The sequence below is a fragment of the Priapulus caudatus genome, unplaced genomic scaffold (genome assembly GCF_000485595.1).
Source record: "Priapulus caudatus unplaced genomic scaffold, Priapulus_caudatus-5.0.1 Scaffold1023, whole genome shotgun sequence".
In the NCBI taxonomy this organism is placed as follows: domain Eukaryota; kingdom Metazoa; phylum Priapulida; class Priapulimorpha; order Priapulimorphida; family Priapulidae; genus Priapulus; species Priapulus caudatus.
In genome coordinates, this window is record NW_014578084.1 from 91,773 (window position 1) to 106,207 (window position 14,435).

The window sequence follows — 14,435 nt, forward strand, 5'->3', positions numbered from 1 at the left end:
CCACAACTACTTTTGCCATTTCATCATAATAGTATATATACAGCCATTGCAATTTACCAACAAATACAACAATAAATAACGAAATAATAACAACAATAACTACATACTTTTCGATCGATGCAATGTTTTCCTGGTTTCAGTGTGTCGATTCATACACTGGTTTGGCAAGAAATAACATGGGTAACCTGGGCTCGTCTGACTACGGAAAGATTCCCGTTCATTCCATGTTCGCATTTCAACCATTTCGACCCGACTAATCGATAGTTTACTCACAAAGAACCCCAACCTCCCGGACCTATTATATCATGTGCCGAAGATATGTGTGCATCTCGTTGAATTGCGGATAACATGTCCTTGCAACGTCCTTCAAAACTCCTTCCAAAACACACTCCGTCTTCTTCTACGAACCATGCATAAGCGACGGCCGCATCGGCTTCCTTAGCAGGGATCCTTCGCTATTTTCACGTTGCGGTCCAGCCATGTCAAACTTGGGACTAATACTGGAAGCCTCCATTGTGGCGATATGTACAGTATTGATATACGAGCGCCACCTATGGACGAGTATTGTACGAAACTATAATAAATCAGTTGTTGTTACACGCCCGCCATCTTTGGTTGTTCTCCACGTTATATGGTGTCAGAAATTGTGTTTCACAATGAATGCCGGACCGTTTAGACGCCCTAAGGAATTGAAACTCACAGGAAATGTGAGTGAGAACTGGAAAAAGTTCAAACAGGAATATGAAATTTTCCTGTCGGCGTGTGGTATCGATGATGCAAACGACCAACGAAAGGTCAGTGTATTGCTCAATGTGATCGGACCAGACGGACTTGAGCTGTAATAATACTTTCACTCGTGGAGAATGAGGGGATGAATCTGAAACAGAAAGACAGTGTGTGATAAGTTCGAAACGCATTGCAACCCAAAAGAAAAACGAAACGTACGAAAGGCATTTGTTCAAGTGTCCGCGTACAGAATGATGGCGAATCAGTGATCAGTTTGTCATCTGATTTACCGTAGACTTGCCAAATCATGCGGATTCGATGCTTTGCGCAGCAATCCCTCATTAGAGATCAGATCGTGTCAGGTGTGCGCGACTTTCACATCATAAGAACGGCTACTTCGAGAACCTGAGTTATCGCTGGCTAGAGCGGTGCAGATTTGCCGAGCTGCTGAAGTAAGCAAAATGCATGTGCAAAGATTTGAAACTTGCGACACCACATTCCGCAGTAACTCTAATGTCGTTCATGCTATTGGCCGTGCCGGTGCACGTGCGTTCATGGCGAGAGGGACAACGTCGGGGACACAAAGGGGGAGGGGCGAGGTCTAGGCCTGAAATGATGGAGAAGAAAAGCCCAGCCAGGACCCCCATGTTCAAAAATGTGGATATACATACCACAAGTCAGGACAGTGTCCAGCGTTGGATAGAAATTGTAGTAAGTGTAAGAGACGGGGACACTTTGCAAAGTGTTGTAGATCGGCTGTTTCAAAAGCATGTCACTTGGTTGAAGATCGCGACCAGTAATGATGAACAAGACGACTATGGGTTGTTCATTGACATGATACACACTGATTCGGTGACAGCAACTCAGAGAAACCAGTGGCAAGTTAATGTGGAATGGAAACAGCAACCAGTTTCATTCAAGTTAGATACAGGGGCAGAGATTAAACTGTATCCCGAGAACATTGTGTGACCAATTGAACATTGCACACTCCATCAAGCCATCCAGTGTGAAGCTTGTTGGCTACTTTGGACAAAAGCGGAAGCCGTGGAAAGGTGACACTCAACGTCAAATATAAAGATGGTATATTCCCGACGGAATTCCATGTAATTGACGGAATGGTGGCGGTGAGACCTGTTCTTGGACTCCCCACATGTTTGCACATGAAGCTCATTGAGAGAGTGTATGCAGTCAGAGAATACATGGAACCAGAGAACAGGCCAGAGGAAATTCTGGACAAATACACAGACGTGTTTGATATCTGGGCTGTCTGCCGACTACTTATGACATTAAAATTGATGAGACGGTATCACCAGTTGTACATCCGCCCAGGCGAGTGCCCTATGCCTTGAGAGACAAAGTGAAGGCACAGTTGAAGAAAATGACACAAGAAGGAAGTATATAGAACCTGTTGAAGAAACCTAGTGAATGGGTCAATTCCATGGTGGTGATTGAGAAAACGAATGGGAGTTTGCGCATTTGCATCGACCCGAAGGACTTGAACCGAGCTATTAAACGGGAGCATCACCCTATGAAAGCACTGGATGAAGTCGCCGTCCGAAATTTTGTCTGGAGCACAGTACTTCAGTGTTTTGGATGCTGGACAAGCATACTACCAAGTGCCTGTTACCCAGCGGAGTGCCAAGCTGTTGACGTTCAATACGCCGTTCGGACGACATCGGTTTAAACGCATGGCATTCGGTATAAATCAGCCTCCGGAAGTGGTGGCAGAGAATTGCGTCAGCAGATGTTTGACGACATGGATGGAGTCGAGGTGATTATGAGACGATATCTTGATATGGGAAAAACCATCCAGGAACACAATGCGAGAACTTCATACAGTGTTTGCGCCGTGTCCGTGAGTATAACCTCACACTGATCGTGCGAAATGCAAAGTTGGACTGACATCAGTCGCATACATGGGCAACGTGCTGACACGAGAATGGACTACAATGTCGAAAGAGCGCATAACAGCAATCACGCGCAGATGAAATCGCCAAAGGACAAAACTGGTTTGGCAGAGATTTCTAGGAATGGTGAATTTTGTTGGAAAATTCCTTCCTAACCTCTCCAAGCGGCAGTGAGCCAATTGCGTGAGTTGCTACGGAAAGATGTAGCATGGCCACTGGGATGAGCATCACCAGGCGAGTATGGATGACCTCAAATCAGCCCTGACATGAGAAGACACCAGTTCTTGCTTACTACAACCCAGAGGAAGCCGTCACACTCTCGGTTGATGCTTCTCAAGAAGGTTTAGGTGCATGTCTAATTCAGGGAGGAAGGCCAGTAGCATATGCTTCACGCTCGCTGAGTAGTGCTGAAAGAAATTATGCCAACATTGAACGTGAGATGCTAGCCATTGTATGGGGCTGTACAAAGTTCCATGACTACATTTATGGGAGATCGGGCGTGGTTGTGGAAACCGACCATAAGCCATTAGAAGCCCTGACCGAAAGCTGTTGACATCAGCACCTCCAAGAATACAGAGGTGGCTCATCAGATTGCAGAAATATGATCTGCAGGTCCAGTATAAACCTGGAAAGGAGATGTTTATTGCTGATGCACTAAGTCGAGCTCCAGTGGGCTTGCCCGAGCAAGAAGGTGAAGAGGATGGACATGTTCACACAGTGGAAAACATGCCAATCACCGAGGAAAGGTTGAAAGAGTTTCAGCTGGCAACACAACGAGACAGTACTTTACACAGTCTGAAAGAGTACATTGTCATGGGTTGGCCGGAGGAACGGTCAAAAGTATCTGTAACGTGAGACAGTATTGGTCATATCGTGAGGAACTGAGCTGTAGTAATGGGTTTACTACTGAGTCAGAGAGAATTATTGTGCCAGAGGTCTTCGTGCGGACATGTTGGATCGTATCCACAGTAGTCATCTAGGTGTTGAGAAGTGCCAGCGGAGAGCGAGAGATATCCTGTTTTGGCCAAGTATGAATGACCAGATAAAGGAGCTAGTGAGTCGATGTGACATTTGTCTGTCATTTCGAAACAAACAGCAGAAGGAACCACTGAAGTCTCATGCGATTCCTCAGAGGCCATGGCAAAAAGTCGCAACAGACTTGTTTGAAATCGACGGAGTTATGTACATTTGCTTGGTAGACTACTACTCGAAGTTTGTCGAGTTTACCAAAGTATCTGACACTAAGAGTGCAACTGTGATTGAGTGGCTAAAAGAACAGTTTGCACGTTATGGCCTCCCAGAAGAAGTCATTTCCGATAATGGTCCCCAATACTCCAGTGATGTGTTCGCAGAGTTTGCACGCAAATACGAGTTTCAGCATCATACCTCCTCCCCGGAGTACCCGCAAAGCAACGGTATGGCTGAACGGGCTGTGCAGACCTTGAAACGGTTGTTGAAGAAAGTAGGCCGAGCTGGACGTGATCCCTACTTGGCAATATTGGAGTGGAGAAACACCCCTCTCCAAGGAATGGGCTCACCCAGTCAGATGTTGATGGGTCGAAGAACAAGGTCCCGTCTGCCTGCAACTGGAAAGTTGTTGAAATCACCTAACTTCAACGATAACAGTAACTGAGCAGCTTGGGAAAAATCACGTCGAAACAACAGCATTATTATGATCATGGTGCCAGAGCACTTCCTCCAATTGCTGTTGGAGAGACAGTGAGAATGCACGTATGAGGAAACTCTGAAGACCCAGCTGTTGTGAGGGAGAAGTCAGCAGAGCCGAGATCATTCATAGTCGAGCGAAATGTCGGCAATACAGGAGAAACCGGAAGCATCTGTTGAAAACAGGTGAATCAGCGGTGGTCGTGCCGGAGGTTCTGGATGTTCCAGTTGGTCGAGAGACAGATGAAGGTAGAGACCGTGCTATAGTATGTGATCCGATGGAGAGTCGCCAACCTACATGTGCTGGTCCAGTAAGCAGTGCCGTGACTCATAGATCGGAAGCAGCGCCAGTTTGTGTCTACTCGTTCTGGGAGAGTAATCAACCACACGAGTAGATTTAAGGACTTTGTGTAGCATGGGCAATATGCCTAAGTCGATCAGTATGTGACAGCTATCAGGAAGGATGCTAGTTGGAAATTAGAGTAGAATAGGATTTGGATTACTTGTTTAAACTGTGAATGTTGAACTGAACCTAGTCATATACAGATTGTATATGTGATTGTAGTATGATTTATTTCAGAAAGTGTAAAGCATACACCGATGTAGTTCTTTATATATTTGATCAGTTTAGTTCAAACATAGAAATGAAAACATACATTACATTGATGGAACGGATTTGAACATAGAGACATATCGTTAGTACAGTAAAACATATTCTTTCATTTTTATTAGTTGAAGAATCTCCTGTAGGAATTAGCACAGAGAGAGTTGGAATTGAGTTAAAGTATAGTTCATACTTGGAAGGGAGATGTGGCGATATGTACAGTATTGATATACGAGCGCCACCTATGGACGAGTATTGTACGAAACTATAATAAATCAGTTGTTGTTACACGCCCGCCATCTTTGGTTGTTCTCCACGTTATATCCATGACAGACGCTTCCTCAGCTGACGCCTCCATTGCGTGCAGCTACCCCCCCCACTACTGAACCTAATACTAATACTACTACTACTACTACTACTACTACTACTACTACTACTACTACTACTACTACTACTGCTACTACTACTACTACTACTACTACTACTACTACTACTGCTACTACTACCAGTACTGGTACTAATACTGGAAGGCGCTATACTCAGGCGCGCCCAGCTCCATGACAGCCGGTTGCTCAGCTGACGCGTCCATTGCGTGCAGCTGCTGCTGCTGCTGCTGCTCATGCCGCGCACTATTAAACGAAACACATTCCTGTTAAAGGCACAGATACCAGCGACTTCAAATCGTTTTTTGCAAATATTTACTCGGGGTAGCTGCAAGGGGAAGTGCTTCTTTTCATTGGCGCTCATCTTCTATTTTGGCCGCCATCTTCGAAATGGGTCACCTCAGCCAAATGCCATCACCAGCATCTGTTTCAGTCACCCCAAAAACCCCTGAATTGTCACCTCATTTATTCATTTGCGATTTTGACAGCCACATATACGAGATATCTTTCTTTTTGCCGGTCATGTTCGATTTTCGCCCTCATGTTGGAAAATCGGAACCGATGAAGTGGGTTCCACGCATGAAATCAATAGATACGCCGAAAATGAACTCCATCGAACATTTCCTACTACCGTCCGGCCGGTAACATTAATCCTGAACATGTTTGCTAAGCCACGTGACTATAATGTTCGCGATATTGACGCTCTGATCTTCAGTCGTTCTTATTCTATAACAGCAAGGTGTTCCTGCAGCTTTGTGTTGTAATGTTTCTAGTGTTGTGTAAGCAGCGCTATCTGTTCTTGCGTGTCATCTACATAAGTTGTCTGTGAAATGACGTTTTGCTTGATGTCTTCCAGCTGCTTTGTAAGTGCATTGTACCATGTGCAATGCTTAAATTACAATAAGTTCGTTGTGTGTGCTACTCAAACTGTTTATCCACAACTCGTGCTATGATAGCACCAGTAGGAACTGTGCATCGTACACCACGCCATTTTGTGACATAAAAGTGCACATTGATGACCATGCTAGGTATGCATCAACGACACCAGCACAAATCCACCTATAGCAGTAACACTATTAAGCAATCGTGAATCCTACGAGACGCACGTCGGTAACGTTAGTAAAGACCACCGCATTGTCACATACCTCTTCAGTGCTGCTGTCTGCGCGGACTCGCTCCCATTTAGAAGTGCGGTGACCTCGTGTTCGGTCTGCTGCAGTGTATCGTGCTGCGCGTCGCAGTTAACCAGCTGCTCCTGTAGCGTGGCGATGTTCATCGGATCGACCTCCTCGTCATTTCCCTACTCACCGATGTCGTACCGCTTCTTACACAGAGCTTCCTCGATCCGCATGATGTTGTGTTTTCCGTACGGTCTAAACCGATATGACCTTGCCTATTAGTGCGTCAACAATGCAACGCTTCGTGAATTCTGCTTCACAATGATAGGAAGAGCCGACATCGAAGCATCAAAAAGCAAGGTCGCTATGAACGCGTGGTTGCCACAAGCCAGTTATCCCTGTCGTAGGTTTTGTCACACTTCTTCGTTAAAACTCCTAAAGTGAAAACGATGGATAGGCGACGCTTTCACGGTGTGTATTCGTAGTCAAAATGAACATCAAGCGACCTTTTCCCGTTTTGCTGTACGTGACGTTTCTGTCGTGGCTGAGCTCGCCTTACCAAACGTGCGTTACCCTTTGACAGCTGTACCGCCTTAGTGAAACTCCCTGTCTGACAGTGACACTGTGTTCGAGGCGCATTGCCGTCGGCACTACACCGACGGTTTCATTCCATAACAAACAGCCGTCACGCTCGCTTTCCGCTTCATGCACTAAGTGAACACACGATGAAAGTAGTGGTATTTGACAGGCGTCCGAAGCGTCGCACCTATTCTACACCTGTCATGTCTCTTAACACAGTCCCACTACAGTGCAGCTGAAGAGGGTGTTCTTTCCAACCTCATTTGGCGAAGCTCCATGACAGACGGTTACTCAGCTCACGCCTCCATTGCGTGCAGCTGCTGCTGCTGCTGCTCATTGACTCAAAACTTGCACTTGTATTGTATCGTATTGCGTGCTATTACGTTCACGTGTCTCATTACACTGTTCCTCTCCTCCAGGGCGTCGCATTACGTTGACGTGTCTCATTACACTCCTCTCCTTCAGGGCGTGGCGTTACAATGTCAATATGCGCGTTGGCCAACTGCACAGGCTGGTATATTACGTTGAAGCGCGGCCGGCGCGCAGTGAATGAGCACTCAGTCGTGCCGCCACTGTGCAGGGAGCCAGCGAGGTAGCAGTGAGTCGTGGCGATGCACTTGTCGTAGAAAGGCGCCGACTATCACTCCGCACTGATGGAATGGCTTCAGAGAACAAAGGACGCACACGACTGGTTCGTTTGGTGTTGCTATTTCGTTGTCATTATTTCGTGTTTACACGTGGAATGTGCGAAAAACTTCGAATATCATGTCGAAGCGGTCATACGTTCGTTGGACTTGTTGTTGCTCTTGTAACCTAGCTGTTTCTTTCTTGCGCTGTGCCTGAATCTCTACATGTCAGGATAGCTTATAGCTTCGTCTCGTATTTCCTACATCGCCACAAAAACATCACGACATAGCAAATGTCGTGTTTACAATTTCTACTTGTAATATATAAATCGAAGAGTTACAAATTACAATATCAACATTAGGGGCCTACAGTATAATATAGGCAACATCGAACAACATAGAACAATAAATCAAATAGAATATCATTATTCACTGTCATGCGTGAAAGTCACACAATAAATGCGTGCGACTAAAAACACAAATTACACAACTGTACTATTACAGTTACGCAGAACTTTTAAATATGTAACTGCCATATGCACGAGAACATGAAATGCAGACAGGGTGAGAAAAATGATCGATTCACCACAAAGGAACACAGACATTTTACACCCCACTAAATGAACGTCAAGATATAGTCAACGGATCGTAAGCTCGTCGTGCGCTCCGTGACGGGTATGGAGCCGAACGTGTGTCAGTGGGCAACGTGGCGACTATCACTGAGCACTGATGCAATGGCTTGACACAACACATGACGGACACAACGTTTTGCAACGGAGGCAATACACGACAACACGCACGTCGCTGTCACATCACCAAAGGAACATGTGGCATCGGCGGGTTTGTGACAAAACCATCCTTTTCCATTCGCCCACTTCTATATGGTTCTTTATTTTGCGCTATATATTGCAAGGTGCACGTAAACCGAATTCATCAACACGAATCACAAAACACTAACTACTACTAACTACTACTACTACTATTAGTACTAATTAGTACACTTTACTCATGTTGACTTCACTTCGTCAGTACTGCTACCCAATTAGCATTCAGTGCATTTCTTCCTATAAACTTGTCTGATACTGCAGCCACACTACTACGATTTATTCCGTGCTATTCGTGGTATCCATCTTGACTGTTGTGTCACAACTCGGTCATATTAGCTATTGACTACCGCCGAAGTTGAACTTTCGCTTCCTCTGTTTCTGGTTTGGAACTACAACGTCTGTTCAAGTTACGATCACATGACTTGTAACATGCACTTAGCATTGTATGGGTCGAAATTCCTTATGGAAATGTGTTGACAACGCTTCAGACATTGTCAATGCAATTGTATGAAGTCACTTCATTATGAGCTGTACAATTCTCCCCTGTAATACAGACATTACAGACATTACATTACATATATTATATATATATTTCATTGTTCAGCGATTGTTGCAACTTTACACACAGATACGTTTGTGTATTTTTCGAAATGGACTACGTTAACCATGCGCCTGTGACTAAAGCCGCATCGATGAAGCGGTACGATTCAAAATGTTGTGAAGAATCGTCGGGCACCAAAGGAGTGTTGAAATACGTGGGAAATACATGAACTAAGCACTGCAACTAATTCAATTGAGAATAATGGAATGCTTGGCTAGAACTATTAAATTGATGTGTTGACGATGTGTTTTCGCTTTATGACTGCATGCTACTTTGTATATGCGTTGTACATTGGTTCATTGAATAACCCCATTATGAATCACTTCATGCGATGTCGCGTCACAAACACTCGCGCAGGCATATCTTACAAGAGAACTGCTACAGGAGAGAATGTTTAAAACTTACTTCTTACAAAAATAAACTGCGGAAGTGCACAAGAAATACGTGTTAGCCACACATTAAAAGCAAGACCCGATAAAAGTTTATACATTGGTAGTTTATTTTACGAGTACCATAATAAAGACATGGGTTTACCAAACGTCATAATTTGCGTACCAAAAATAAGCACAAATTTACAATGTCTGCCACTTCATCACCATGGCAACCACCCACAATCACAATCACCATCGGGTATATAAATACCTATTACACAGACTTCTCGTTCGTTCTAAAATAAACCTCACAACCTGCAATAACTTAATAAACTCTATGAAGGACGAGTGAGTGAAATACAATCCTGCACCATTCGTGGCATTTACTATCGTCACCATAACATTTCATGTTCTAAAATTTGCATTAAAAATGTCTGTCGTCATACGCCATTAATCTTGACGGCATTGCCGTTCACGTCAGCTGTGGGCGGTGGTTTGCGCAGCAACCGGTCTCTCAGCTTCTGGAGGTTGATAACTCGCAGCTTCACCAGAAGGATGCCGTTAACAATGACGAGAAGTGCCGCTATCATCACAACAATGCACGCGATGGCGGCTCCAGACAGTGGTCCCACCGTACCATGTTCACTTGCTAGATCAGGATCTCTGTCAAACACGTGAGTGACCGTTGTTTAAATACGTCACCATTGAAAACCAGCCCATAAGAAGTCATTATACATTAAACATATTTCGTTCATGTTTTATTCTTTCTGTATGAAGTATAGAAGAATTTGAATGTTTTCCTGATACTTCCCAATTACTCTAAGTATACATTTTTATCAACAATATAAATGGCAGTGAAGGTATCCAATCGTAGCTCTACCCTGAGCCTCCTCTCATCACAGGCTACGATAAGCAGCTTCGTAAACGCATGCTTCGTATTGAAGAGGATGCGATATTTGTGGGAATGACGAGCACTCATGTTTTCCAGACGTTCCTTACATCTCAAGAGTCCTCCATCCTCAAAGAGGCCAAGTTTAGTTTTCCATGTTGCAAATAATGCATCATGCAACACACATCTGTGGCATTCGTTTATCCAACACTCCTCTGCTTGTTGTATGTCTCTCGCAGTGACATCTGCTGTCACTTGGCCCTTCCTGAAGCGTCCCACCAATTTTAACACAAGGGCCGTAACTCTCACAAGTCATCTCCGTGTACTGAAGTCACTAATATCCATAATGATTCTAATTGTGGCAGGAAATTGATGTTATGTGGTCAACATGACCAGCTCTCTCTTCGCCTTCACCTTCAATTCGTTCAGGCACTCAATGGGTACATGCATCTGTGACACGTCATCCTCTTCTGGGAGGACATCGAGATTATGTGGGGTGTCACTGTGTTTTAGCCAGTAACGACCATCAATGCAGCCCTCACTAGTGATACAGCACATTCGTTGCTTGTACATTCACTTTTCTGCCACGTCATCTTTGGCCCGATGTTGCAACTATGGTCGTTAGAATTGAACTAGCGCTCTTTCCATTTCAGCTTAAACACCATGTGATGAATGCTTATAGGGATTTCACGTAATCAATTACCAAAATAATGTTCTTACAAATTAGAAATAATGTAATGAACATTACAGATAACTACATATAATTAGTGATCAGTAGAGCATGACGTAGGCAACACGCCTTGTGATTGTCACACAGCACTGGGCAGAAATGACATTGCATGAACACCGACCAACGGCCATCCGAATGGTTTGTTTTAATGAATAATGCTTTGTTATGTAACAATATTGCTCTTAACAAAAGCAAGAAGTAATAAAGAATATATGGGAAATGTATACGAAGTTGTACCATGAAGAATGCCACAATTGTTTGCAATCAGCAAGAACGGAACTCGTATGTAACCACTCCTATTTTAAGTCCATTTCCCCAGCATATTCCGTCACAACTGCACCCTAAGGGGTGCACGTTTCAACATATATCGATGGTTCCAAATATTAAGCCTTCCTCCCATGACAGCTACAAATACACACACAAATACTATGTATATTCACTATTCCAATTTATTGATCACGAAACAATATTGCTGTTAACAAAAGTAATAAGTAATCAACAATATATGGCCAATGTATAGCAAGTTGTACCATGAGAAATGCCACAATTTCCAACTTTGCAAGATATTCAATGAATCCTACGAATCGACGCAAGTCTTCGTTGCTTTGTGGTGTTCGCATGTTAGCGACTGCTTTGACCTCATCAGGGTGTACCTTCAGTCCTGCTGCAGTGACGATGTGTCCCACATACTTCACACTGCTCTTCTTTACTTCACACTTCCCAAACTTTACTCTGAAGTTGCACTCCTTTGCACGTGCCACGACGTTCGTCATGCCACCCCCACATTCATAGCACGTAGCCTATCTGTTGTTCCGTCTCAGCTATATCACTTTTCTGTGGAATGACCTTTTCCTTGATGTCTTCCAGCTGCTTGGTAAGTGCACATGTGCAATCCGAAAATTAGTCAAATGCGGTTCTATGTGCTACTGCAACTCTTTATACACAACTGCTGCTATTATAGCAATGGCACGAACCATGCATCGTACACCAGCCAATCTTTCCCCATAGAAGTGCACATTCATTACCATGCTACGTATGCATGAACGACACGAGCAGAAATGCACCTATAGCAGTAACAGTATTAAGCAATCGTTAATGCTACGAGACGCACGTCCGTCACGTTAACCTTATAGCTTGGTGTCGTATTTCCTATATGGCCACAAATACATCAGTACCTACCAAATGCGTTGTTGACAATTTCGACTTTTAATATATAAATGGAATAGTTACAAATCGCAATATAAACATTACGGGCCTACAAGATCATATAGGCAACATCGAACAACATAGAACAATAAATGAAATAGAATATCATTATTTAGTGTCATGCGTCAAAGTGAGACATGAATTCCCTATAAGCTACGCTATAACTAACTACAGTGACAGTGATAACAGCACACATGCAACAAACACATGCACATGCACATGCATGGTACATGGTGAAATATGATACAGGTTAGCTGTTTGTTGTTTATTGATAACTAACATAATCCAGCTATGCACTGGAAAGCAACAATAACTGAATTGGCAGATTGAAACACATAAACAAAATAAGCACCGAAAAGTAAGGTGCTACAATTGTGTTTGACCTTGTATTTTGCTCCTGCTTTGTGTTTTGGACCATACTTAAGGCAGTCTCCAATTTCCTCCTGTATCTCTGACGCCTTTGCCTTTGCATGCTTCTTCATGCATGCTCCTGGGAAAAAAGTAACGTCAAACTCATATGTAAAAGCAAGAGTGATAACAGGACATTATATTAGTCAAACACAAATATAATGTCACCTACACTCATAAAACTTGCAATGATGAACCTCACTGATGTTTTTATAATTGACACCAATTCAATATTTGTAAAGCAAATGTATTAGCTTCACTCTGTGACGGACAAATGTCCGACTCTGAAACGAGCTGCACTGTATGTTTAGACACGAAAACATTGAAATTGTGCATCCATATGAAAAGAAATAGCAGTGTTGATTAGAAGAAAGTGACATGTGAAGAGTTTCGACAACACAGCTACACTACGCTCACATTTGTGTATAACATGGATATTGTTCTTGACATATTTAGTAAACTTTAAGAAATATGTGTTTGTGGTCATTGGGTATAAAAATGAATGAGGCATCATAAATATTGTTCATTGCCATGTTCCTTGATAATCTGTACGGTCAGCACCTCAAATATGCTTCAAGCAACAAAGAAGGTTGTTTTTGACACAATAATAAACAACCCACTGCACATGTATTTTGTGTTGAAAACCTACGTGTTATGAGTATGGCGACTGATAGCTCTATAAAACATCCTTTGCCTTTCTTGCCCTTCATGCTGTAGTTGGACCACAACGCATTGGTCCCAACTGTTCTTAGCATTCTTGTAATAGTATCACCTATGTTGCGGCCGCCCAAGGAAGTCAAATAGCAAGTCTGCAAAGTAGATAATAAGTGCTCTTAGTCAATGACATCTAAAAACATAAAAATGTTTACTGCCATATATATATCTAACATAAAAGTACTTTAGTTATTAAACTAATTATTAGTCACATAGATAGTTAAGCATGAAACTTTCACTTTAAACTTGCACTTGCATTTTTTTCTTTCTTAAAAGTAACACGTACCATTTGTTTCTTAAAAGAGTGATCAGTCAGGCGGTTGCACAGTTGTTCCAGCTCTTCGACTGTGTCTGCTGGGCCTGATAGTATTTCTTCCAGGTCTTCTTCTTCTGCCGCTTTGCTGGCAGAGGTCAGGGAGCGCAGCATTTGAAAGATTTGAGCCTGTGCTTCTTCGATGTTTTGCAGGCGCAAAAGCACTTTGCTCTGGAATCCTGTTGCAAACGCAATGTACGCTGTAAATGTAATGTCTTCTGTACGCTTTGAAAAGATTTTTCTAAGAATTGACATGTTTTCGTTCAAGATATACGCACTACAGCAATATCACTGCAATTTTTTTATAGGTCTTAACTTGCAGTTATAAACAATAATTTCAAGTTACTTAAGGTTCTAGGAAATGAAGCTAGATTCCAAGCTGTAACTGGATTGACAAGATAATTGGAATGTGAAGCGAACACCATAATCTTAATTTCCTAATTTTTATAAGAAAGGCAAACTGTAAGTAGCATCAGTATATTGCTCTTCATTTTATATTCCAGCAACGTAGTCACTTTTACATTAGGTTAGGGTCTCCGAAGTACATCCTGTGTATAAAAACAGAAATGAAGCAATTTTGTTGTGAGCCACGATTTCTTAGTTAATAAGAAATGAAATTAAAAACAACGCAAATGCAGATTCTGTGTTTTAATGAATTGCAAAATGTACTTTACTGCTAGATACCTGATCTTCAGTAACTGCTACGAGCCACAGATACAGTTTTACTAGGCAGAATGGTATTCCCAGCTCTACAGCCACAGGCACTTC

The 14,435-nt window shown here is 43.0% G+C and overlaps 2 protein-coding genes across 2 annotated transcripts; one reads left to right on the forward strand and one right to left on the reverse strand.

The window, feature by feature from the left end:
• The first annotated feature begins 3,582 nt into the window (after positions 1–3,582).
• LOC106815015 (uncharacterized protein K02A2.6-like) lies at positions 3,583–4,266 on the forward strand. The gene has a single exon (XM_014819426.1). It carries the CDS (start codon positions 3,583–3,585, stop codon positions 4,264–4,266), a length of 684 nt encoding a protein of 227 aa, XP_014674912.1.
• Positions 4,267–11,812: 7,546 nt separating this feature from the next.
• On the reverse strand, positions 11,813–14,202 carry LOC106815016. Its single transcript, XM_014819427.1, has 4 exons — positions 13,641–14,202; positions 13,290–13,449; positions 12,616–12,722; positions 11,813–11,893 (listed from the first exon to the last, which is right to left on the reverse strand). The coding sequence occupies exons 1-4, from the start codon at positions 13,920–13,922 to the stop codon at positions 11,813–11,815; spliced, it is 630 nt and encodes a 209-aa protein (XP_014674913.1). The 5' UTR covers positions 13,923–14,202.
• Between the last annotated feature and the right edge of the window lie 233 nt (positions 14,203–14,435).